This window comes from Trachypithecus francoisi, unplaced genomic scaffold (assembly GCF_009764315.1).
Source record: "Trachypithecus francoisi isolate TF-2019V2 unplaced genomic scaffold, Tfra_2.0 Lachesis_group15, whole genome shotgun sequence".
Classification (NCBI taxonomy): domain Eukaryota; kingdom Metazoa; phylum Chordata; class Mammalia; order Primates; family Cercopithecidae; genus Trachypithecus; species Trachypithecus francoisi.
In genome coordinates, this window is record NW_022681460.1 from 62,679,911 (window position 1) to 62,707,554 (window position 27,644).

The 27,644-nt window shown below is 38.4% G+C and overlaps 1 protein-coding gene across 15 annotated transcripts in view; it reads left to right on the forward strand.

Annotated features, from left to right (window-relative positions):
• SYNE1 (spectrin repeat containing nuclear envelope protein 1) overlaps positions 1 to 27,644 on the forward strand; it is a 538,457-nt gene that overhangs the window by 159,816 nt on the left and 350,997 nt on the right. For all 15 annotated transcript variants that reach the window (XM_033235023.1, XM_033235024.1, XM_033235035.1 and 12 more), the window contains 4 exons: positions 1,752 to 1,889; positions 3,793 to 3,957; positions 21,238 to 21,350; positions 21,890 to 22,058. In XM_033235023.1, coding sequence (XP_033090914.1) covers positions 1,752 to 1,889; positions 3,793 to 3,957; positions 21,238 to 21,350; positions 21,890 to 22,058 — 585 coding nt within the window. The remainder of the gene's footprint in view (positions 1 to 1,751; positions 1,890 to 3,792; positions 3,958 to 21,237; positions 21,351 to 21,889; positions 22,059 to 27,644) is intronic.

Here is a 27,644-nt window from a genome sequence, read left to right on the forward strand (position 1 = left end):
TGTTTTGAAATTCAATGTGAGCTTTTTTCCCCAAAATAAAATTTTCTGGGCTGAGATCCATTAAAAAATGATTAAGCCAGTAAATGGAGAAAAGAATTGCAAGAACAGAGTGAATATACTTATTTAGTTGACTGATGAGGTTTAGGTTTGGCATCAATTATCAAAAAATAAATCCCAAGTTATAAAGCTACCTGTTACACAGATGCTAGTTCATGAGGGAAATAAAGGCTTAGAAAAGCATAAAACAGAAACACTCCTTTCAGTCCAAAGGTGATCACTAGTCTCTTAAAAATGGATTTAGAGACTACCTGAAATCTGAATTTAGGGAAAATTTCATTTCATCTTTACATTACGTAATCAGCATTTTAAATCTCTTTCAATCTATAGTAAATGCTGTATTTTCCAGTTTTTTCACTCAGAATCCTGTGGAATAAAACTTAAAAGTTGATTTTATGTTTTGATTTATTTTTATTTTTTATTTATTTTATTTTTTTAAATTTTATGTATTTTCTTAGACAGAGTCTCACTCTGTCGCCAAACTGGAGTGCAGTGGGTGGCATGATCGTGATCTCAGCTCACTGCAACCTCCGCCTCCCAGGTTCAAGCGATTCTCCTGCCTCAGCCTCCTGAGTAGCTGGAACTACAGGCGTGCGCCACTACCCTCAGCTCATTTTTGTATTTTTAATAGAGACGGGATTTCACCGTGTTGGCCAGGATGGTCTCAATCTCTTGACCTCGTGATCTGCTCGCCTTGATCTCCGAAAGTGCTGGGGTTACAGGCGTGAGCCACCGTGCCCAGCCTATGTTTCGGTATTTTTAAATTTCCATTCAGAGAAAATGGAAGAAAAACTTGTAGGTAAAATTGTAGTTCACTATCTCCCCCCAGTGTTCTTCATGTGAATTTACATGTTTGTTTATAATTTTGAAATTCTTTTAGTTTTGTTACCTGTGAACTTTCGTGGGGCCATCCTCCTGTTCTGTAACATAACTGCACATTTTAATTATATTTTAATTTTGTGTTTAGATTTGGAGTCACACTTTAGGATGCATGCATTTAATTAATGTAAAACATAAAACTTTAAAAATTGTTTTAATGTTAGCATTAAGCTTATAGTTAAGTCTACATATAATAAATTGGTGTCAACTGTACTGTGACATGCTTAATATTTTAATACCATGAAATTAAGGCAAAGGATTATCATATAAGCATGGTCCCCTAAAGTAAACCTCTTTTTGCAGGCTTACTTAAACACAAATCTAGACAGCTTTAATTCTGCATTATTTCCATATATGCAATTTCTGTTTGTAAATTGTTTGGTACTTGAAATAAAGCAACTATCTTGATTATTAGCTAAGATTTATACTCCTGTTTACTATGATTTCCTGACAAACGTATACTGGTACATAAATTACTTTACTAGAAATGAGAAATCCTAGGCTTTAGTCCTACCTCTACTACTTGTCCTTGGTCAGTCATTTCTGGGCTTCAGGATAATAATGCATGTCTATGTTGTAGGGTGATGGAGAGAACCAGAGAAGATAATATGCAGAAAGCACTTAGCACAGGGTCAAGCTATGTCAGGGCTTGATAAATGACAGCTGCTATTAGTAACATAACTATCATTATTATTATCAGTAACATATATCGAGTGTTATCCAAATAGAAAAGGTTGTTATTTAGGAAATGTGCTTTCCTTTGCTTTTGCTGTTTTTGACTCATTGCCATACTGTTGCTGTTTTTCCTCTTTTAGTCATTTAAGCACTTCAGAGTTCAATACGAAATGAAGAGGAAACAGATTGAACATTTAATACAACCATTACATAGAGATGGTAAATTGTCACTTGACCAAGCATTGGTAAAACAGTCTTGGGATAGAGTGACCTCCAGGGTAAGTTCTTCCACAATTAGTTGTATCGGGGTTTAATAAATTCAGAAAAGAATATTTTTTATCATCTGTTTCTACACAGTGACATGACAACAGGTTCTACTGCCTCTGTCTGAGGCTAGAAAGACTTAACTAGGGGAGAATCTTTGCCTCCTTGTCTGGTTTTCCTGTAAGTTAATGGAAGTCTTTGGTTTAACAGCTATTTTCTTGCTTTGGCTTCCGTGTATGTGATATCAGCCATTGACTCGATGATAGATTAAACTCTTGAGACCATCTGAATCACTTCACCCTTTACACAACTTCCTTCTGGGTGGTTTAGAAGAGGTGACTCTCTGGTCTTGTAGCAGATTCTCCAGAACGGAACCACAGCAACTCCTCGTATTCCAACACCATGTTTCATCAAAGTTAATGACCTTCCTGTATTGACATACAGTTTTATATTCTTTAATGCAAGCATCTCTTTTTATCTGATTGATCACTAATCTGAAAGAAAACTGCTCAGTATCTTTCATATTTATATTCTTAATGCTTAAATACCAAGATTTCAAGCCCCTGGAACTCTTCTATCACTAATAAGAATATTTGTCTTGAACTTACCGTATGTTCTTTATTTTTTTTAATTTTATTTTTGAGATAATGCCTTGCTCTGTCACCCAGGCTAAAGTGTAGTGGCACAATCACAGCTCACTGCAGCTTCAACCTCCTCGACTCAGACAATCCTCCTACCTCAGCCACCCGAGTATCTGGGACCACAGGCATGTACCTACCACCACGCTTGGCTAAATTTTTTATTTATTTATTTATTTTTTTTGGTGGAGATGAGATCTCACTGTATTGCCCAGGCTGGTCTTAACCTTCTGGGTTCAAGCATCTCACCCATCTTGGCTTCCCAAATTTCTGGGATTACGAGAGTGAGCCACTGCACCCAGCCAAATTTTTTTTTTGATAGTCTCATTTTTTTCTAGTGACTCCATTAAAGAATAGACTAGTTCCTAAGCACCTGCACTCATCCCACCTGGCATTCCAGTAAGCTAGGCAATGTGTCTGAGAATTGGGTAAAATGAAAGAGATGGAGAGAAGGGTAGACAATCATAGGATTATAGAAAGAATCTTTTAAATCCATCTTTGTCTAGAGCTGCTTAGATAACCCTCATTTTTCTGGACTTGTTCTGATCATGTGGGAGGTTTTAATGGGATTCTCATTCCGAAGACCAAGATACACATCAGCCAGGTGTATAACTGCTGCATCCTCCAAGCATGTCAGCAAACCTGATCCCTTCCCTTTCAGCAAAAGCCACACTGAAAGTCAGTGGGTGCTTTATGCTACTCCTGTAAGAGGAAAATTGCTTACACTTCTAATAATCTTCCATGTTTAAGATGTATTTTGGGCCGGGCGCGGTGGCTCAAGCCTGTAATCCCAGCACTTTGGGAGGCCGAGACGGGCGGATCACGAGGTCAGGAGATCAAGACCATCCTGGCTAACAGAGTGAAACCCCGTCTCTACTAAAAAATACAAAAACTAGCCGGGCCAGGTGGCGGGCGCCTGTAGTCCCAGCTACTCGGGAGGCTGAGGCAGGAGAATGGCGTAAACCTGGGAGGCGGAGCTTGCAGTGAGCTGAGATCCGTCACTGCACTCCAGTCTGGGGGACAGAGCGAGACTCCGCCTCAAAAAAAAAAAAAAAAGATGTATTTTGAGTTTCCTCAAAATTTGCTTGTAACTGTAATTTTCTCCCCATTCCTAAAGTATCAAACTCAGAACACAGACATTTACTTATTTGATATTTATTAACTTAGCCTGAAATCATTAACTTAAAGCTTTATGTATGCTTTAGTATTATTTGGGGGTAATTTTATAAATTGTCATCTGTATTAAAGATATTTTACTTTTCTGTTTTTTAAATTTTAGCTCTTTGACTGGCATATACAGCTTGATAAATCTCTTCCTGCACCTCTGGGCACCATAGGTGCCTGGCTGTACAGAGCGGAGGTGGCCCTGAGAGAGGAAATAACCATTCAGCAGGTCCACGAGGAAACAGCAAACACGATACAACGGAAACTTGAGCAACATAAGGTAAAAATTCTGGTTGGAAAACCTTGCAGCATAACAGCCCTAGTGCGGTCTGGAGAGGTAGACTAGTTACAACCTGACCTGTTGGGAACGCCGCAAGTATTCATTCTACGTGATCAGAGATGTCACACCTTCTTAGAGTTCTCTAATTTGAATGTTTCTTTCTTACACCGGTTAACAACGGTTCCAGTAGGTTGATTTCCTGAGATATTTTGCATACCTGTGTGGTGTTTTTTTCATCTGCAGCTATCTTTGTTATTTCTGTTGTCATATGTTATTTTTCAAAAGATAAGTGCATAGATGGTATGCATTTACATAATAATGTGGCTGGCCATTGGCTCCAGACCTCATTTCTGCCTCCATTCTCAAAGGAAGGCAGGCAAAAGTTCTTATGTCCTGGTGCTATGGGGTGGGGGTAGAAGGAATGGAGGCTGTAGGAAGTGGTGGGGTTAAGCTTTGATGGTCTCTTAGTCATTTGGGATATTTTAAACTTAATATATGATCAGTTGTATATGGTATAGTTTCCAATATACTTTCTCTTTGTGTTTTGTGATACTACAGGCTTAACTAAAAATGCTGTTTTTCATTAACATCACATTAACGCAATCTTGCATTTTACGCATTTGAATTCGTATACTTCATTTTCTGTAGTGTGGTAGGGTATTACTGCATATGTGAAAAACAGAGATTTCTGCTCCCGACTACACATGGGCAATATATAGCCCCTATATATTTTCTGCCAAATTATTGATATTTAAAAAAAAATTACCCCAAGGAAATATACTGTTCTATATCTAGACAAGATCATAAAGCAAATCTATGACAGATTTTATTTTATGCCTCTCTGGGCTTTACTTTTGGAGCTAGAGATACAGAGACATAGAGATACGATGCCATTACCAATCTTGGCAGTTTCAACTCAACAGACTCAACCTCAGACAAACTTATCGAACCCGATGGCCACAGCAAGATTTGATGGTCTGCAGAGGCCGTCACTCAGGGTCCTGCCTCCATTTCTTCTTGGCCTTTTCCAATACTCAGTGCCTTCGGACACTTTTAAAGTTGCTGATTATCTCTTAGCTCCTCTTCTCCCCCGACCAGCAACACAGACAAACATACACACTAAACTCTCTGTCATCTGACTTCTCAGATGCCATGACTTTGGGGTCTTCATCTGTGCAGATACTCACATATAAAAGCTGGGTCTGCTTGTCTGTGCCTTAGTGCCCTAATGTGGGGGCAGCTATGCCATAAGGGACCCAGAGTTCAGGCCTCACATGAGATCAAGTCACAAGAATTTTCCTGGGATTGAATCAGGTTAAGGCTTCTCAAAAGCATAGAAACACCTGGGCCGTGTCAATTTTGAGAGCACCCCAGTATATTAAAAATGGAGGAAGGTGTGAAAACAATATTACACAAACAATAACATCTTTAACAAATTAGCAATTAAGCTTATACAACATATAATAATTTTTTCATGTAAAACTTTTTAATTTAAACTTTTTTTTTTTATCTTAACTGGTATTTATTTATTAATTTTTAAATTTTAGATTCAGGGGGTACATGTGCATGTTTGTTACGTGAGTATGTTACATAATGGTGGCGATTAGGAGTCTAGTGTACCTGTTACCTACATATGAAACTATTTTAATTGACGTAAATATTTGATACAAAAGAAGTCACTTTAGAATTTTAAATGAAACGTACAATGTATATTAATTGGGAGTTAAATACATTAATTCAGCAAATAGGCATAGTAGCAAATATTCCTACTACATGCAGGTCTTCAGCTCCAGGGCAACAGGTGAGGGGCACAGACAAGGTCCAGGCATTTGTGGTGCCTCCAATCTAGAGGTCTGAGAAACATCTACACAGTTGTTCTTTATATAATACCCTTAACTTTGACTTCAGTGTCCCACCATAGAGAAAATGCCTGACAATGTAACTGCTATTTACTAGTTAATTATAACAGTTTATAAAAATATTAATTCAAGGCACACTATAGACAGTAACATCTCCTACGGGGGAGTGAGTCCTAAGTTGGCCAATGTACATGCTTTCTGCATGTTTCCATGGCTATATGATTTCAGGCCCTTCATGAGCCCTTCTAGCTCCCTTGAGAGACACAGAGAGAGACAGACCCTGTGCCAGCCCCCAAGAATACAGCTAGAACAATCTCTCTGCCAAAGGCTAGTGAAGAAGGCATAAAAACCAGAAATGAAGTGAGTCAGGGAGAGGTCGAGGGACAGGAGTTGGAGAAAATGGTTATCTGAAGCAAACAAACAAACAAAAACCCAGAAAGGACTAGGCTAAAGAGAAAACCAAGGAATGTAATAAAGAGACAAAGGTAAAAAGCAGAGGTAGGTGGGGGATCAGGCCAGGTTCAAGGTGAATATTAGAATGATCTTTTTATTGAGGTAGGAACTTTTGCTAGGCCTGGGCATGGGTACTTAAACCGGCTCATAAAACAATTAAATTGTCAATTTTAAAATCAATTCTCATTTATTGAAAAATATATATTAGGAGACTATAATAAGCTAAGCTTTGAGGGTGAAAGTTTGAATTATTATTATTATTGTTGTTGAAATGGAGACTTGCTTTTTTGCTCTCAGGCTGGAGTGCAATGGTGCGATCTCAGCTCACTGCAACCTCTGCCTCCCAGGTTCAAGTGATTCTCCTGCCTCCGCCTCCCATGTAGCTGGGATTTCAGGCACCTGATACCACGCCTGGCTAATATTTGTATTTTTAGTAGAGATGGGGTTTCACCAGGTTGACCAACCTGGCCTTGAGCTCCTGACCTTAAGTGATCCGCCTGCCTCAGCCTCCCAAAGTGCTGGGATTACAGGTGTGAGCCACCACGCTTGGCCAAGTTTGACTTATTAAAACAACTAAAAATTATAAGTTTCCTCAATGGCACTAACTCAGTCCCTCGATTTGATGTAACACCTCTATGCTGGTATATTGGGCTGACTTGGAGATGCAATAAATTGGGAAAATCACAATTTAGGACTCACTGATGCATGACCAAAATGTTTGGGAATATTGTCTTCCCATCTTGGTCTAAAAAGTAATTCTGATTTTTGTCAAGAAAACTTGAACAGGCTATCAAAGTTGCAATGCTTGGCTTTTTTCTTTCTTCACAACTTTTTAAAAAACAACACAATTTTCAACACTTAATGCATAGGCAATGCTTGCAAGTTGGATTCAGATCAATTTTTAAATGTGTGTTTCCAAGAGTTCGCTTTGTGAATGGTTCTGCCAGTGGTTTTGTTTTGCTATTTCTGAAAAAATTAACATATATATGTATGTATATATTAGAACATATTTATTCTGCAAAACATAGTGTACCTGTATTATCTCTTCTATTTTCTGGTTACCCTAATGTTCAGTTATCTATAAAAATAACAATAACCACAGCTAACTATTATGGAGGACTTAACCATATTTTAGTCCTAAGTATTTGATTTTTTTTATTTTTTATTATACTTTAAGTTCTAGGGTACATGTGCATAACGTTTATATCATGTATAACTCCCCAATGCAATCCCTCCCTCCTCCCCCCTCCCCCTGATAGGCCCCAGTGTGTGTTCCCCTTCCCGAGTCCAAGTGATCTCATTGTTCAGTTCCCACCTATGAGTGAGAACATGCGGTGTCTGGTTTTCTCTTCTTGTGATAGTTTGCTAAGAATGATGGTTTCCAGCTGCATCCATGTCCCTACAAAGGACGCAAACTCATCCTTTTTGATGGCTGCATAGTATTCCATGGTGTATATGTGCCACATTTTCTTAATCCAGTCTATCACAGATGGACATTTGGGTTGATTCCAAGTCTTTGCTATTGTGAATAGTGCCACAATAAACATACGTGTGCATGTGTCTTTGTAGTAGAGTAATTTATAATCCTTTGGGTATATACCCAGTAGTGGGATGGCTGGGTCATATGGTACATGTAGTTCTAGATCCTTGAGGAATTGCCATACTGTTTTCCATAATGGTTGAACTAGTTTACAATCCCACCAACAGTGTATAAGTGTTCCTATTTCTCCACATCCTCTCCAACATGTATTGTTTCCTGACTTCTTAATGATTGCCATTCTAACTGGTGTGAGATGGCATCTCATTGTGGTTTTGATTTGCATTTCTCTGATGGCGAGTGATGACGAGCATTTTTTCATGTGTCTGTTGGCTGTATGGATGTCTTCTTTTGAGAAATGTCTGTTCATATCCTTTCCCCACTTTTTGATGGGGTTGTTTGTTTTTTTCTTGTATATTTGTTTGAGTTCTTTGTAGATTCTGGATATTAGCCCTTTGTCAGATGAGTAGGTTGCAAAAATTTTCTCCCATTCTGTAGATTGCCTGTTCACTCTGATGGTAGTTTCTTTTGCTGTGCAAAAGCTCTTTAGTTTAATTAGATCCCATTTGTCAATTTTGGCTTTTGCTGCCGTTGCTTTTGGTGTTTTAGACATGAAGTCCTTGCCCATGCCTATGTCCTGAATGGTACTACCTAGATTTTCTTCTAGGGTTTTTATGGTATTAGGTCTAACATTTAAGTCTCTAATCCATCTTGAATTAATTTTCGTATAAGGGGTAAGGAAAGGATCCAGTTTCAGCTTTCTACTTGTGGCTAGCCAATTTTCCCAGCACCATTTATTAAATAGGGAATCCTTTCCCCATTTCTTGTTTTTGTCAGGTTTGTCAAAGATCAGATGGCTGTAGATGTGTGGTATTATTTCTGAGGACTCTGTTCTGTTCCATTGGTCTATTTCTCTGTTGTGGTACCAGTACCATGCTGTTTTGGTTACTGTAGCCTTGTAGTATAGTTTGAAGTCAGGTAGCGTGGCGCCTCCAGCTTTGTCCTTTTGACCTAGGATTGTCTTGGCAATGCGGGCTCTTTTTTGGTTCCATATGAACTTTAAAGCAGTTTTTCCAATTCTGTGAAGAAAGTCATTGGTAGCTTGATGGGGATGGCATTGAATCTATAAATAACCTTGGGCAGTATGGCCATTTTCACGATATTGATTCTTCCTATCCATGAGCATGGTATGTTCTTCCATTTGTTTGTGTCCTCTTTGATTTCACTGAGCAGTGGTTTGTAGTTCTCCTTGAAGAGGTCCTTTACATCCCTTGTAAGCTGGATTCCTAGGTATTTTATTCTCTTTGAAGCAATTGTGAATGGAAGTTCATTCCTGATTTGGCTCTCTGCTTGTCTGTTACTGGTGTATAAGATGCTTGGGATTTTTGCACATTAATTTTGTATCCTGAGACTTTGCTGAAGTTGCTTATCAGCTTAAGGAGATTTTGGGCTGAGACGATGGGGTTTTCTAAATATACAATCATGTCATCTGCAAACAGGGACAATTTGACTTCTTCTTTTCCTAACTGGATACCCTTGATTTCTTTCTCTTGCCTGATTGCCCTAGCCAGAACTTCCAACACTATGTTGAATAGGAGTGGTGAGAGAGGGCATCCCTGTCTTGTGCCAGTTTTCAAAGGGAATTTTTCCAGTTTTTGCCCATTCAGTATGATATTAACTGTGGGTTTGTCGTAAATAGCTCTTATTATTTTGAGGTACGTTCCATCAATACTGAATTTATTGAGCGTTTTTAGCATAAAGGGCTGTTGAATTTTGTCAAAAGCCTTTTCTGCATCTATTGAGATAATCATGTGGTTCTTGTCTTTGGTTCTGTTTATATGCTGGATTACGTTTATTGATTTGCGAATGTTGAACCAGCCTTGCATCCCAGGGATGAAGCCCACTTGATCATGGTGGATAAGCTTTTTGATGTGCTGCTGGATCCGGTTTGCCAGTATTTTATTGAGAATTTTTGCATCGATGTTCATCAGGGATATTGGTCTAAAATTCTCTTTTTTTGTTGTGTCTCTGCCAGGCTTTGGTATCAGGATGATGTTGGCCTCATCAAATGAGTTAGGGAGGATTCCCTCTTTTTCTATTGATTGGAATAGTTTCAGAAGGAATGGTACCAGCTCCTCCTTGTACCTCTGGTAGAATTCAGCTGTGAATCCATCTGGTCCTGGACTTTTTTTCGTGGGTAGGCTATTAATTGTTGCCTCAATTTCAGAGCCTGTTATTGGTCTATTCAGGGATTCAACTTCTTCCTGGTTCAGTCTTGGAGAGTGTAAGTGTCCAGGAAATTATCCATTTCTTCTAGATTTTCTAGTTGATTTGCGTAGAGGCATTTATAGTATTCTCTGATGGTTGTTTGTATTTCTGTGGGGTCGGTGGTGATATCCCCTTTATCATTTTTTATTGCGTCTATTTGATTCCTCTCTCTTTTCTTCTTTATTAGTCTTGCTAGCGGTCTGTCAATTTTGTTGATCTTTTCAAAAAACCAACTCCTGGATTCATTGATTTTTTGGAGGGTTTTTTGTGACTCTATCTCCTTCAGTTCTGCTCTGATCTTAGTTATTTCTTGCCTTCTGCTAGCTTTTGAATGTGTTTGCTCTTGCCTCTCTAGTTCTTTTAATTGTGATGTTAAAGTGTCAATTTTAGATCTTTCCTGCTTTCTCTTGTGGGCATTTAGTGCTATAAATTTCCCTCTACACACTGCTTTAAATGTGTCCCAGAGATTCTGGTATGTTGTATCTTTGTTCTCATTGTTTCAAAGAACATCTTTATTTCTGCTTTCATTTCGTTATGTACCCAGTAGTCATTCAGGAGCAGGTTGTTCAGTTTCCATGTAGTTGAGCGGTTTTGATTGAGTTTCTTAGTCCTGAGTTCTAGTTTGATTGCACTGTGGTCTGAGAGACAGTTTGTTATAATTTCTGTTCTTGTACATTTGCTGAGGAGTGCTTTACTTCCAATTATGTGGTCAATTTTGGAATAAGTGTGATGTGGTGCTGAGAAGAATGTATATTCTGTTGATTTGGGGTGGAGAGTTCTATAGATGTCTATTAGGTCCGCTTGGTGCAGAGATGAGTTCAATTCCTGGATATCGTTGTTAACTTTCTGTCTCGTTGATCTGTCTAATGTTGACAGTGGAGTGTTGAAATCTCCCATTATTATTGTATGGGAGTCTAAGTCTCTTTGTAGGTCTCTAAGGACTTGCTTTATGAATCTGGGTGCTCCTGTATTGGGTGCATACATATTTAGGAGAGTTAGCTCTTCCTGTTGCATTGATCCCTTTACCATTATGTAATGGCCTTCTTTGTCTCTTTTGATCTTTGATGGTTTAAAGTCTATTTTATCAGAGACTAGGATTGCAACCCCTGCTTTTTTTTGTTCTCCATTTGCTTGGTAGATCTTCCTCCAACCCTTTATTTTGAGCCTATGTATGTCTCTGCATGTGAGATGGGTCTCCTGAATACAGCAGACTGATGGGTCTTGACTCTTTATCCAGTTTGCCAGTCTGTGTCTTTTAATTGGAGCATTTAGTCCATTTACATTTAAGGTTAATATTGTTATGTGTGAACTTGATCCTGTCATTATGATATTAACTGGTTATTTTGCTCATTAGTTGATGCAGTTTCTTCCTAGCCTCGATGGTCTTTACATTTTGGCATGTTTTTGCAATGGCTGGTACCGGTTGTTCCTTTCCATGTTTAGGGCTTCCTTCAGGGTCTCTTGTAAGGCAGGCCTGGTGGTGACAAAATCTCTAAGCATTTGCTTATCTGTAAAGGATTTTATTTCTCCTTCACTGATGAAACTTAGTTTGGCTGGATATGAAATTCTGGGTTGAAAATTCTTTTCTTTAAGAACGTTGAATATTGGCCCCCACTCTCTTCTGGCTTGTAGAGTTTCTGACGAGAGGTCTGCTGTTAGTCTGATGGGCTTCCCTTTGTGGGTAACCCGACCTTTCTCTCTGGCTGCCCTTAAGATTTTTTCCTTCATTTCAACTTTGGTGAATCTGGCAATTATGTGTCTTGGAGTTGCTCTTCTGGAGGAGTATCTTTGTGGCGTTCTCTGTATTTCCTGATTTGAATGTTGGCCTGCCCTACTAGGTTGGGGAAGTTCTCCTGGATGATATCCTGAAGAGTGTTTTCCAACTTGGTTCCATTTTCCCCCTCACTTTCAGGCACCCCAATCAGACGTAGATTTGGTCCTTTTACATAATCCCATACTTCTTGCAGGCTTTGTTCATTTCTTTTTCTTCTTTTTTCTTTTGGTTTTCTCTTCTCGCTTCATTTCATTCATTTGATCCTCAATCGCTGATACTCTTTCTTCCAGTTGATCGAGTCTGTTACTGAAGCTTGTGCATTTGTCACGTATTTCTCGTGTCATGGTTTTCATCTCTGTCATTTCGTTTATGATCTTCTCTGCATTAATTAGTCTAGCTGTCAATTCTTCCACTTTTTTTTCAAGATTTTTAGTTTCTTTGCGCTGGGTACGTAATTCCTCCTTTAGCTCTGAGAGGTTTGATGGACTGAAGCCTTCTTCTCTCATCTCGTCAAAGTCATTCTCTGACCAGCTTTGATCCGTTGCTGGCGATGGGCTGCGCTCCTTTGCAGGGGGAGATGTGCTCTTATTTTTTGAATTTCCAGCTTTTCTGCCCTGCTTCTTCCCCATCTTTGTGGTTTTATCTGTCTCTGGTCTTTGATGACGGTGACGTACTGATGGGTTTTGGTGTAGGTGTCCTTCCTGTTTGATAGTTTTCCGTCTGACAGTCAGAAGGACTGTCTGTTGGTCTGTTGGAGATTGCTTGAGGTCCACTCCAGACCCTGTTTGCCTGGGTATCAGCAGCAGAGGTTGCTGAAGATAGAATATTGCTGAACAGCGAGTGTACCTGTCTGATTCTTCCTTTGGAAGTTTCCTCTCAGGGATGACTCCACCCTGTGAGGTGTGGGGTGTCAGACTGCCCCTAGTGGGGGATGTCTGCCAGCTAGGCTACCCAGGGGTCAGGGACCCACCTGAGCAGGCAGTCTGTCCGTTCTCGGATCTCAACCTCCGCATTGGGAGATCCACGGCTCTCCCCAAAGCTGTCAGACAGAGTCGTTCGTCTCTGCACCGGCCCCCGCTGCTTTCCCTATTGGACCTCAGCTGTGGGCTGTCCCCAGAGGTGGAGTCTACAGAGACAGGCAGGTTTCCTTGAGCTGCTGTGAGCTCCACCCAGTTCGAGCTTCCCAGCGGCTTTGTTTACCTACTTAAGCCTCAGCAATGGCGGGCGCCCCTCCCCCAGCCTCGCTGCTACCTTGCGTATAGATCGCAGCAGACTGCTGTGTTAGCAGTGAGGGAGGCTCCGTGGGCGTGGGACCCTCCCGGCCAGGTGTGGGATATATTCTCCTGGTGTGTCTGTTTCCTTAAAGCGCAGTATTGGGGTGGGAGTTACCCAATTTTCCAGGTGTTATGTGTCTCAGTTCCCCTGGCTAGGAAAACGGATTTCCTTCCCCCTTGCGCTTCCAGGTGAGGCGATGCCTCGCCCTGCTTCAGCTCACGCTGGTCAGGCTGCAGCAGCTGACCAGAACCGATTGTCCGGCACTCCCTAGAGAGATGACCCCAGTACCTCAGTTGAAAATGCAGAAATCACCGGTCTTCTGTGTCACTCGCGCTGGGAGTTGGAGACTGGAGCTGTTCCTATTCGGCCATCTTGCCAGTATTTGATTTTTACCAAACACTTAACATGACGGATGTGAGGTGGTATTATTATCCTCTTTTGCTGATGAGGAAACTGTAGGCAGAGAGAGGTTAAGTGACTTGCCCAAGGTCACATAACTGATGATCCAGGTTGTCTTCAGCACTAGGCTTAAAATGTGACCACAAAGCTATTGCTTATCATACTTGTAAAGTGATTATACTGACTAATTTATTATTCTTAGTGTTGATTTGGCAAAGTAAGACTTTCAGTGATAAGGAATCGTGAAAGTAGCCATCAGGCTGTGCCACCTGCTACACATCCTTACTGCAGTTACCAACCCTACCTAGGTCACTTTCCCTCCTTTCTTGGAGATTTTATTTCCTGGATGACAATGCATGCCATAATTCTTTTTTTTTTTTTTTTTTTTTTTTTGAGACGGAGTCTCGCTCTATCGCCCGGGCTGGAGTGCAGTGGCCGGATCTCAGCTCACTGCAAGCTCCGCCTCCCGGGTTTACGCCATTCTCCTGCCTCAGCCTCCCGAGTAGCTGGGACTACAGGCGCCCGCCACCTCGCCCGGCTAGTTTTTTGTATTTTTTTAGTAGAGACGGGGTTTCACCGTGTTCGCCAGGATGGTCTCGATCTCCTGACCTCGTGATCCGCCCGTCTCGGCCTCCCAAAGTGCTGGGATTACAGGCTTGAGCCACCGCGCCCGGCCGATAATTCTTAATAACTTCAATAACCCAGAGATGAGCCTCCCAATATCGTGACCTCTCAGGTTCTTGACTTCCTCTTCCCCCCAGGATCCTGTCCGACACCCAACCCTAGCCACTCATTCCACAGTCATAGCCTAGAGTGCTCATCACCAGTAAATGAGACCCCTCCACAAGCTCTTTGTCAAGTACCTTCCTCTCCAGTCAGACAAGGCTTCATCTCCTCTGTGCCCTACCATCTGTTACCCTACCATCTTTTCACTGCATCCTGTTCTCTTAATAATCTGTTACTTAATAATCTGTAATAATCTGTTACCCTACCATCTTTTCACTGCATCCTGTTCTCTTTACCAGCTCCCTTTGTGCTCTGCTTAAATGCAATGTAAAAGCCCCACTCGTCCACATCCTCGCTTGCCTTGTCCACATTTCACTTTGTTTTACTGTCCTGGTAAAAGCACGATGCCGGTGAAAGCCAGCTCTCTGCCTAGTTCATGCCCACACACATGTAGCTGACTGTGGCTGGAGAAAAACACACCCCCAGGCTTGGTGACTAACCCAAGTGGGCCCTTAATGGTGCCTGGCAGTCAGAAGGCATTTCCCGACTCCATTCCCTCTTCATTTCTGGGACAACTATTTCATATCTTGTCTCTTCAAACCTTCCACACCTCCTCCCCATCCTCACTCTTAGCTGATGACATTACTTCCTTTTTCTTTGAGAAAATAGAAGCAATCAGAAAAGAATTTCCACCAGCTCCCACGGCCACATCAACCCACCTACTTACATCTGTGCCCGAATACGCGCTCTTCACTTCTGTTACTATGGGTGAACCATCTGTTCTCTGGGCCGAGGCCAACCTCTCTATGTGTACATTAGATCCCACCCTCTCTCCAAAAGGTAATTCCTGTCCTTCCTCCCTTCTATATTTTTTCTCTTTCTTTCTTTGTTGGAGTTTTCTCATCCACATACAAATATGCTGCCATTAACTCATCTTAAAAAGTCTTTTTCTTAGCCCCACTTCCCCTTCCAGCTACTGTCCAATTTTCTTCCTTCCTTTTACAGCAAAGCTCTTTGAGAGAGTTGGCTCTGTTCTCTTTCTTCTTTCTAAATTCCCTTCTCTCATTCTTTCTAAAAACCATTCCAATCAAGCTTTTCTCTTGCCATCTACCATGCCACGTTTACCAGACTTTGCCTCATTCCTCACCCAACGGCCAGTTCTCAGTCTTCTTACCTCACCTGTCACAAACATTTCCCTTAGTTATCCCTTTACCCTTGAAAGACTTTCTTTAGGGCATGGCGGCTCATACTTGTAATTCCAACATGTTGAGAAGCCAAGGCAGGAGAAGCACATGAAGCCAGAAGTTTGAGACCAACCTGGTCAACCAAGCGAGACTCTGTCTTTACAAAAAATAAAAAAATAAAAAATTAGTCAGGCATAGTGCTGTATGCCTGTAGTCCCAGCTACTCAGGAGGCTGAGGCAGGAGGATCGCGTGAGCCCAGCAGTTAAAGGCTGCAGTGGGTGAGCTATGATTGTGCCACTTGTAATTTCCTTCTTACTCCCCTGGCTGTACCTCTCTGGTCTTCCCTATTCTTTCAGCAAATATCTGTTGAGCTTTCTCAGTGTGCAAAGCAGTGTTTTAGGCATTTGTGATACGTCTGTAAGCAAAACAGACAAAAATCCCTTCCCTTAGATAACTTACCTTCTAGGGAGAGGAGGCAGATAAAAGTAATAAACATAAAAAATAAGTAAATTTAGGTTAGAAAGTAAAAGGACAGGGGAAATTAGGTGTCGTTGCAATTTTAAATAGGGTTGTCAGTGAAGCCTCATTGAAAAGATGACATCAAATAGGCAAGCACATTCCCTACCTTGAGGTCTTTAACTTTGCCATCCTTCTGGAATGTTCTCATCCCTCAGTCTGAAACATCCTCTTACTGATATTCCTGTTACATTCTTCATCTCTGTAAGGCCTTTACTAAAAGATCCCCTCTTCGTCAACCCTTTTCTGGACACCTCTTTTGAAATTGCAACTTCCCTCAAACTCCCCTTCTCCTTTCCCATTTAATGTTTCTCTTTAGCATTTATCATCACCTCAACTGTTACCTGTTTTAATCATTTATGTTATCTTTTGCTTGATTTTCTGCACTATAATGTCAACTCTATGAAAGTGGGAATTGTTGATTTTTTTCACTGTTGTCTCCCCATATTCAGGCTCTCAAAATTGTGATTGGGTCAATATTGATAATGCATACTTTCTAAAAATGTGTGCATTTGACTAAGTTCAGAATTATTGGCATAAAATAGTCCAAAATACTGTTTTATATATTTTGTGGTATTTTCTGTGCCTGTATATTTTCCCCAATATTGTTTCTTTGAACCGCTTCACTTTCCTTAATCACACTTCGGCATTTGCTCTACAATGTTCTAACCTTCTTTTTTCATCCATTTTCTTTTCTGCTTGCTTTCTTCTGTCTCTCTCTCTTTCTTTCTTTCTGGTTTTTTTTTTTTTTTGAGATAGGGTCTGGCTCTGTTGCCCAGGTGGGAGTGTAGTGGTGTGGTCATGGCTCACTGCAGCCTCTGCCTCCCAGGATCCAGTGATCCTTCCACCTTAGCCTCCTGAGTAGGTAGGACTTCAGGCATGGGCCACCACACCTGACTAATTTTTGTATTTTTTTGGAGAGATAGGGTTTCACTGTGTTGCCCTGGCTGGTCTCAAACGCCTGGGCTCAAGCAATCTGCCCACCCTCCTAAAGTGCTGGAATTACACGCATGAGCCACAGCACCCAGCCCCATTTTTTTCCCCCAAAGGAATGACAGTATTTTCATGATATGGCTGCTGTGTGAGAATAGACTGAGTTAGGAATGGAGACCAGAAGCCAGGGTACCGTTTCAATCATCCAGTTTGAGTGCCTTGAACAAAGGAAGTAGCTGTAGAGATGGTGAGAAATGGACAGATTCTGAATACATTTTGAGGGCAGAACAATTTTCAGCACTAGATACATACTATGAAAGAACAAGAGTCATAAATGACACTATGATTTGGGGGCTGTGCAAGTGAAAAAACAGAGTTTCTATCAGTTAAGAATAGGAGACAATGAAGTGACTTTGGGAGGAAAGCTAAGGAATTCAGTTTGGGGCATGTTGAGTCTTTTTCTCATCCAAGAGGACATGTGGAGTAGGCAATAGGTAAGAGAGCTCAGGAAAGAAGTATAGCCTGGAGATAAAAAATCAGAGTCATTCGCATCTAGAGGGATGTTTAAAGCTCTGAGACTGGAGAAATTAAATAAAGAAGTATATACAGAGAAGAGAAAGGGACCAGGGTCTGATCTTGGAGGGAATCCAGTATTAAGAGATTGAAGAGTAGAAAAGCCAGTAAAAGTCTGAGAAGGAGCAACCAGTGAAGTTGGAGGAAATCCAGCTACAGTGTTATCTTAGAAGCCATGGGAAGCAAACGTATGGAGGATAGGGTATTTTCAGAAGAATCGCCACAGTGATCCTTAAAATGCAGCTGAGATAATTTCCACCAACCTGCTCAAAATTCCTAGCTGGCTTCCATGATCAAAACACCACAAGTTCTTATAAAGACCATTCCTGCAGCCTTTTCCCTTCTTTACCCAACAACGTGCTATAACACTTGCTTCCTTTGCTCTATCTCATTTAGAGAGGCATGTTGATAAACCCCACAGTGATGTTGATGGTTCAGGTTCTCCTTACAGTTCCATCAGTTTTTGCTGTATATATTTTGAAGTTTAATGGGCATGTTCAAGTTCAGGAATAATATGCCTTCTAGTAAGTTGAAAGTTTAATCTTTATGCAATTAATTATAGATGGTTTCCAACTTATAGTGATTCAACTTACAATTTTGACTTTACAATGGTGCAAAAGCAATATACATTCAGCAGTGACATGTGATATGATATTCTTAAGTGAGGTATTAAACGTTTTATTATAAAATTCGGCTTTATGCTAGATAATTTTGCCAAATTGTAGGCTAATGTGAGTGTTCTGAGCACATTTAACGTCGGTGAAGCTGAGCTATAATGTTTGGTTGGTTTAGGTGTATTAAATACATTTTTGACTTAGAATATTTTCAACTTACAATGAGTTTTATTGGGACACAACCCCATCGTGAGTCAAGGAGTGTCTGTACTTATAATGCTTCTGTTCTGAAATCCATTTTGTCTGATATTAATACATTTATATCAGATTTCTCTTAGTATTTGCCTGACATGTGCTCCATTTTATTAATTTTAACCTATCCATGTTCTTAATGATTAGGTGTATCTTTTGTAAAAAGAAGATAGTTCTATTTTGTTTGTTTGTCCAATCTGATAATCTTTATCTTTTAACTAGTAAATTTCTTCTTTATTCACATTTATTTATTATTATTGATATACTTAAATTTGTTTCTGGCATCTGAGTCTTTGCTTTCTAATTGTTCTACTTTTTCTTCTTTTCTACTTTCTTGCTATTTATAAGTTGATTGAGGAGGTTTTGTTTTTGTCTCCTTACTCATTTTTCTTATTCCATGGTTTTATTTCTACTAGCATGAAAGTTATAAACTCTGGTTGTGCAGTATGATTGCCCTCGAAATTTGACCATAGATACTTTACAAAATTGAAAGTTAATCAATATCTAAACCTCCTCTTAATCAATATAAGGAATTATGAATACTTTAACCAAACCACTCTCCTTTTTATCTTACACATTGTTGTCAAGTATTAAATTATTGACATTTTTCTAGCATGATAAGTTTGTTGTTTCTGCTGGTTCTCACTCATGGTGGCTTGTTTCCTGTGGTTGGTAATCTCTGCTTTCCTCCTATTGTATTTGCATTTGCTAATAACCTGGTCATGTTAGCCCTCATTGAGGTTTCTGACTAAATGGAGGGGATCTCGTTCAGTGTCCTCACCCTGTTCACATTCTAAGACTCAATCTCTCTCAGCAATGGTGTAGCTATTTGTCCAGGACAATCTAGATTTTTCTATTTGTTTTTTGCCTACAGATCTGTGATCTAATTTTTGGGTCATGTTTTACTGAGAATGGGGAACCTAAAATATTTCACTTACTTCCTATGTACCCAGCAAGGTGAATTAAAATCATATATTTTGCCCAGCACCTAGCTGCTTTATTGTGAGAAGGCCTTTCAGAGGAATCAGTGACATCATGCCAACTGATGAAGTCCTTTTTTATTTTTATTTTTTGAGACGGAGCCTTGCCCTGTTGCCCAGGCTGGAGTGCAATGGTGTGATCTTGGCTCACTGCAACCTCCACCTCCCAGGTTCAAGCAATTCTCCTGCCTCAGACTCCCAAGTAGCTGGGACTACAGGTGCACGCCACCATGCCTGGCTAATTTTTGTATCTTTTGTAGAGACGGGATTTCACCATGTTGGCCTAGGCTGATTTTGAACTCCTGATCTCATGATCCACCAGCCTCGGCCTCCCACAGTGCTGGGATTACAGGCATGAGCCACCGTGCCCGGCCTAAGAAGTTCTTTTATCATATGTGTGAAAATGCTTTTGTTTGGGTAGCTTGTAAAGACTTCTTCAACATAGTAGATATTTTAAAACTGTCACAGATCAGAGCTAGCTGGGGTGATAACTCCAAGTGTGCCCTGCAGTCACTTGGGAAAGTTTCAGCACAACCGCAAGCTACAGCAATGTGTCTGCGTGTGATAAAGGAGTTAGAGCATGGCTAGAACACTCGTCATCAATAGTTGCTCTAAGAACACCTGCTTGTTCCCTGCCCTCCCATAATGAGTTCTTGGCTTCACATACTACCCTCCCTTGAGGCCATGGGAAGCAAATGTGTGGAGGATAGGGTCTTTTCAGAAGACTCACCACAGTGATCCTTAAAATGCATGACTTGTGAGTATCTCTGCGCTTACCTACAGAATCGAAGCAGGTCAAAATGTGATCATAGCAAAATATATCAGGATTGAAATTGGCCCTAAGGTTTTTCTACCGTGTGAAAATGTCATATGTGGACAATCATATGCAAACCTTAACATTTTGATTTATTATAGAAAAGTCTTCACTTGCTCCATAGTCAAGTGTGTCTCTTTTGATTTTAGGCTGGTTTTGATACTAATTTCTCTAATTAATCCACTAAATTTTGGTATGAGATAAAAATATTAATTTTAATGTATTATTTTGGTGGTCTAATGTCTTACTTTTTCAATGAGTGACGCATTGTTAAGTACTGTATTTATTCTGCCATCAGGACACAAACTAAGCTCTGGAAATTAAGGCATGAATCTCCCTTCACCTAACTCCTTCTTTGCTTCTATGTGAGAAATGAGTGAGGGAGTGTAAAATACATGTATGTCTGTTTAGAAATTAGTTTGTAAGTGATGAAAAACACAGCAAACAAATCAAAGCAGATTCAAATTAACCTGAATAAATGAATCAAACCTGTGGAGTTCTATGCAGTCTATAATGAATATTTATTAACATCACATTTAATCTTCCCACTGTGTTACCTATGGGGTATTCCCTGCACTTGTTTGAAATTTTCTATTCAAAAGGGTATTTCAAAATATATTGTAATATGATTGACTTACTTTAGATGGCAAGCAAATATCACTTTATAATAGTGTGCATGCATTCAAAATAAAATAACAGTAGAAAGCCTAATCTCTTTTGCCATTAAAGGTTTCAATTCGTCATGCTTAGTTTTAAGCTTTTAAAAACCAACATATCCAAAATCAAGAAAGGCGAAAAATACTAAAATCATTTCATAGCAGTAATTACATTTTCCATGGGATCATGTGCCTTTAAAACGTCTGAATGCATTGCTGTGCAAGTGTCATGTGTGTTTAAAAGATGCATAATTATTAGATGCAGTTCCAGCATAGTGTTTTAAGTACAAGCACCCAGCTCCTGTTGAAGGTAAGAGCCTTTGACAGGCACCAAGCTGCCTCTGAATGTGGCAGCAGGATCAAATTGTTGAATACATTGACTCATCGGTGCAGGCTGGAAATTATGCTTCTTAGCCCTCTGTGAAACATGTTTTTCATTTTTCATTTTTTTTTAACTGTATCTTAGGATCTGCTTCAAAACACAGATGCCCACAAAAGAGCATTCCATGAAATCTACCGGACCAGGTCTGTTAACGGGATTCCAGTGCCACCTGATCAATTAGAGGACATGGCCGAGAGGTAAGAGAATATCTGCATTTAAATGAAGTCTCTTTTTAAAACGCTAGGTGGATGTTTTTTACATTTCTTTTTTCTGTTTTCATGATTTTTTTTTTTAACAGAGATGCCTGCCTTTGGTAAATAGAAAGTGGGCTCCCATAAGACTTGCTAAGAATGCCACCATTCTAATGTATTATTAACTGAAAAGAGTGAACCTGAATTTATCCACAGCATGGAAATCACAGAAATGGTTTCTTCAGAGGCTGTATTTTTGTTCAGTACTGTAAGGAACATTATGTAATATTGCAAAAACAGCTTATAAAAGAAACAGACGAGAGATGTGTTGGCAGGGGAAAGAACTAAATCGAAGACTTTAATCATTCATGTTTTGCTTTTAAATCCAGAGCTAGAAAAGGAATCAGATCTCCAGAAAATGATCAGCCAGAGTTAGAAGAGCTTGTGGCTGCATTCTATTTAAGGCTGACATGTAACAGGTTAAGTAAGCATCGGTTCTGTTACTATTAGTTACATTCTCTAAATTCTCCCTGTTTTATTTCTAGGTTTCATTTTGTTTCCTCCACATCGGAGCTACACCTAATGAAAATGGAATTTTTAGAATTAAAGTACCGTCTGCTCTCACTGCTGGTTCTTGCAGAGTCAAAGCTGAAGTCTTGGATCATTAAGTACGGGAGGAGAGACTCAGTGGAGCAGCTTCTACAAAACTACGTGGTGAGTCCCCGGTGCTTTGACAGAATTCCGATGAGCCATGGATTTAGCAACACAGTTCAGTTTCTTTGATGCTGTTACTTTAATCTTGAATTTAAACATAGTGATAGCTGTGTGTTAAATGTAAGTTTATGAGTTTTTCAGAATTATCTGAAATCTAAACCTATTTCGTTGGAATTTGATTATTTAAAATCCCCTAGTTCAGTTAAGTTTAATGCTTTGCTGCATTAATCATATGGGACCATGCTGACTGGCTTTATTGATTTTTTAAAAAGTTTTTGTATTGCATACCCACATTTTTTATTGGAGGTCACCATTTCAACTACATTAAAATACTTAAAGATTAACTACCTGTCTTTTAAAATTCAACTATGACTAGTTTAGAACCATTCTCAAGTGTCCAAATGGGAACTATCTATTTTTTTAGATTGTGTCCACTGTGTCTTTTTTTATCATCATTCCCTGAGCTTCATTGCCCCTTGTGTGCACCCAGGAAGAGTAACATTTTGTCTATGAATCTCTGTACCAACTTAACTTTTAAAGATTATCTCATATTTTGGGCTATCAATATAGATAATTCTATGTTAACTAGAATCATAGACCTGCACTGATGAAAGAATTCATTTGCTCTGTAACTAGCAGTTTTCACTTACATGTAATTAGTGTATTATAGTTACTAAAGACAGGTTATTTCTTAGTTAATTACACATGCCCCTCCTACAAATTAATTTTCAATGCGAATTTGCTCGTAAAATTAATGTTAATAGAGTATCTTAGTCTTGTACTATTTCATTTATGTTTAAACACAAATTCTATGATAAATCAATGACCTTTAAAAATGTAAACCCATTTATAACTTGATTAGTCACAGTGACTCTATAACATGTTCTGCTTGAAATACTTATTGAAACCATATTTTTCACTGAAGCATCTTAGAACCGTGATCTATTTTGCTACACTTTAATTTCATTTTCTGTGATGAGTGAACAACATATAGTTGAGAAAAAAAATAATTTAACTGCTTTACAGTAAAATCTTTCCCTAGATTTACTAAAATTGTCTAGGAAACATTTGTTCCAAAATGCAAAGTCTGTTATGTTCCTTAATTCATTTTTAGCTATTCTGGAAAGTTATGAAAAAACTTGATTTTTAACTTCAAGCAATTACATTAGTTCTTCAAATATGAAATACAAATGCATGTATATTTTCAGATTTAGTCCTGCCAAATGATACCCTCTCTGCCCGGTAGCTATTTATACCAGATACAGTCTTTGTTCTGGATATTTCAGAACAGCCAATCAGATTTAAACAGCTAATAAAACTGTTCCACCAGATTAATGTTCCAACACAATGATGTTAATAATTCTCTTTGTTTTTCTCAAATGGTATGTGAATAAGGAATTATTATTAATGATAAAAACGTTAGTACTCCCTGCCTACTTCATAAAGTTAAAGACAAGTTCACTCAACTGCTAATTCGAAACTGCTTTGTAACTTTCACAACTATTCATAAAATTACTGATTATCCTACATACGTAGCATGCTTTAATGAACATTTCCTAGTAGTCTCATCTGCTACTGAAAAATACCTACTTATGACTGTTTCTTTTCCGTGAAGGGTTTTAAGGTAATTTTGTTTAATAGTTTTGATAACTGTGGAGTATGGAGCATTTCCCACGTGCCAAGTGTTTTACATGCATCATCCTTCATCTCAGTGACAGCCCTACAGGCTGGGAGTTTCACACTGTTTTAGATACCAAGGAGCCAGTGCAGAAGCACTGAGGTTTCATAGGCTCCAGTCACTTGCTCCTGGCGGCACATGCTCCAGGTGCTAAATTGTGGAATCAGAAATTGAATCCATATCTTTTCAAATCAAAAACCCTTGAGCTTAAGTGCTGACTATCACAATCTAAAAAAATAGTAAAAACAAATATTTTTAACTTAAAAGACCAAATCATTGATATGATATCTTACGCCTTAGTGATCTAAAGAATGCAATTGACATAAATATCAGTTTGATTTAATATTGGTCCATATCTGATAATATTTTACACTTACGTACCTGTAAGTGCACCATCAAAGCCTGATAGTTGCTGTTATTTATGTATGAGGCAGCATGGTTGTAGTGATGGGGAAATGATGAAGTGTAGATACCAGCCACTAGAAATGTGTTTGGTCATGGTTTAGCTACTGAGTACCCATGTGTCTGGGAATAACTTAATTTCTAGAAAACTTAGCCTGTCCCAAATGTTTAAGAATGATGATGATGATAATAATAATAAAATGGTAGGAATTTTTCTAGGGAACAAAGACTGACATATACTGTTCTTATTCTATGTTAATGCCTCATAAAACCTGTCTTATCCTTTTAGAGTGTTATAGCTTACACACACCTGTAGTCCTAGCACTTTGGGAGGCTTAGGTTGAAGAGTCACTTGAGGCCAGGAGTTTGAGACCAGCCCGGGAAATATAGTGAGACTCTGTCTCTACACCAAATTTTAAAAATTTAGCCTGGTATCATGGTGTCCGCCTGTAGTTTCAACCACTCAGGAGGCTGAGGCGGAGGATGGCTTGAGCTCTGGAGTTCATGGCTGCAGTGAGCTATGAACTTGCTACTGCACTTCAGCCTGAGCTACTGAGTGAGACCCTATTTCAAAAAAAAAAAAAAAAAAGTGTTATAGTAAGCCACATGCTGCTACATCATGTAATAACCAAAGTAATATTCAGGCCGTAACGTTTCCATAATTATATTTTCCTTAGTCATAATTCTCAACTCAGACTTATCCATCCTGCAAAAAAGAAAGAATACTTTTTTTCTTAAGTGTTAGAGAAAGAGAATGTACATCCTGGCTCAGATATGCAGCCACTGAGTGCTTAAAGAATTCTTGGAAAATACTTCACAAATACTTGCCATCATTAATCTAGGCCGCGTGCCATCGGTAAGTGATTGCATGCTGTTATGCAAATCAAAAGGTAACTCCTTTAGTCCTTGCTGTCAGAATTGTTGATAATGACCAAAATATGTGCTTCCATTTCACTATGGAAAAAAGAAGCTAATATTTCAATCTTTCACATGAAAGAAAAAAAAAAGAGTTCTTGAATTGTGGACTGTGTGAATGCAGCAAAATATGAATATTCATTTTATTATTCATAATTATATTTTAATGTAAATAGTCTTGATAAACCTCTCCTCAGTGTTAATTTTAAATATCTTGAATTATCTGGCATAGTTTCATTCAAGGGAAATTGATGAGCTTCATATTTATTATATTTACACTCATCTTGTGAAAGTAGAAATGCAATCACTAACACTAAAGTTAAATACCAAAAATAAGCATGCCACTTACTTTTCTTGAAGCACCATCAACTTCAAAAGTCCCCTGACTAAAATGGCTTATTTGTTGAACTTGGGATCCAAGTTTCAACCTTATTTTGAAAGAAATAAATGAATCTCGTTATTATTATTTTAAATATGCATTTGTATTTACTTTTGCATTTTTCTGACAGGTGTGTCTAAATAGTTTACAGTAAAATGGAGATTTAGCAGATCTGCTAAAGTGGTTCGATAGACAAAATAATCCATATTGCTGAATGCATTTACTCCACATTCAGAAAAAGAAGGACCAAATTAAATGGACCAATACAAATTTAAAATAAAAAAATAGGTATCTTTCTTTAAAAATTAATCATCCAGTCTTCCTAATAGCCAAGTTCAAAAATATATTAATGAGTGTCTACAGCATTTATAAAACTTTCTTTCTGAAAACATTCTCCCCTCTTTCCTGCCTTGTGGACTAAAAATTAAATTGGAAATAAGCTTTTCTCACTTGCTCATTTTTAATTATTTTGTAAACTTCTCTAGCAAAAGCATATTTAAGTCTTCCTGTGCACCACAGGCACTATTTCCCATTTCTTTGACACTTAGAACAATTGTTTTGCTATTAGCGTCTTGAAATTTGCACCAATACTAAATGCAGACATTTTTTTAAACTTTGCCAAATATAATTATTTCTTCGATTTCTTACACAGTATCTCAAACATTAGGTATAATTTTCCACTTTTGATCAAATAATGACTTGCTTGTTTAGTTAAATTATTCAAAATTTAAATTCTAGTAAATTATTCTTTTCCCAACTGGATTGTAGTAAGAAGATATAAGGCTAAATAGTAAATTAATTAGAATATTGTTGTCTGACTTCATTCTCAAACAAGTAAAATAAAGCCAATTAAAGTTATTGAATGTAGTATTCATCCTGGAACCTCTCATTCCAGCTCACAGCTTTCTGTATTCACTTTATCCCTGAAGAATAGTTAATTCATAAATAAATGCTTTATAAACATAAAATGATATGAAACATGTTATAGATACAATTTTTAAAATGTTATCTCAAAACCTGATAAACATTTATCAATAAAAATCCAGAGATTTGTATGAAATTGCTATATGAATAATGTTTCCTCTGCACACAAGTATCTTGCATCTCTATGTGAAGCATTCATCAGCATGCTATACAAGAATTCAGCTGGTTTTTGAAGGCTAATTTTGTATTTATGACAGTGACATTTATCAAGTATTTTAATAGATTCAAATCATAGGAACTCATTACACTATTGCAAGAAATTAAAGAGCCTTTGGTGATATGCTGTTAACTATAATTGCATTAATGAAAATTAGAAATTAGAAAATTAGAAAAGTAGAAATACTTTTGAGAAGTAAGAATAATCTTTGAAACAGGCATTATTTTATATTTCTAAAAGTGAACAATAATAAAATTTACCTAAGGACTTTTTTGTATGTTCTCAATTTTATAGTGTTCACTTGCCAGTAGTGATTCTATTATATATATATATAAATTACAGATAGATATGTAAACATGTCTTACTGCAATTTTTCTATAATAGGTCATTGAAATGTGAGACCATTGATAGCGTGGATAGAATATGTAATTATTTCCAATTTTTCTACTTACTTTTTATTTTACGGAAAGTATTTGTGCACTGTGTGATTTATTTATAATCTGGAGTTCCTCAGAGCAGTCATTCACCAGGATTAATGTTCAAAGAGCAAGAGAATTCCACAGCTGAAACACAGTGGGACACTTTAAAATGTTCTTCTAAATTTAGTGTTTTCTAAATGTTAGACCCAAGTTCTCTGGAGACATTTCTGTCTCTTCAAAAAGCAAACCCTTGGTTGGTGAAGAAATAGAATGTTTTCTTAGTCCTGAACTGGGTTAGAATAAAAAATGTGGAATCAGTTTATGTGTTCAGAATTATTTCTTCGATTTCTTACACAGTATCTCAAACATTAGGTATAATTTTCCACTTTTGATCAAATAATGACTTGCTTGTTTAGTTAAATTATTCAAAATTTAAATTCTAGTAAATTATTCTTTTCCCAACTGGATTGTAATAAGAAGATATAAGGCTAAATAGTGAATTAATTAGAATATTGTTGTCTGACTTCATTCTCAAACAAATAATTTGTAACAGTGGAATTAATTTTATATTTTCAGAAAGAGTGAGATTAACAAATTTGGGTAAACTATGATTATAGTTATACTGAAGCAAATTGACTTTGGCATTCCATAC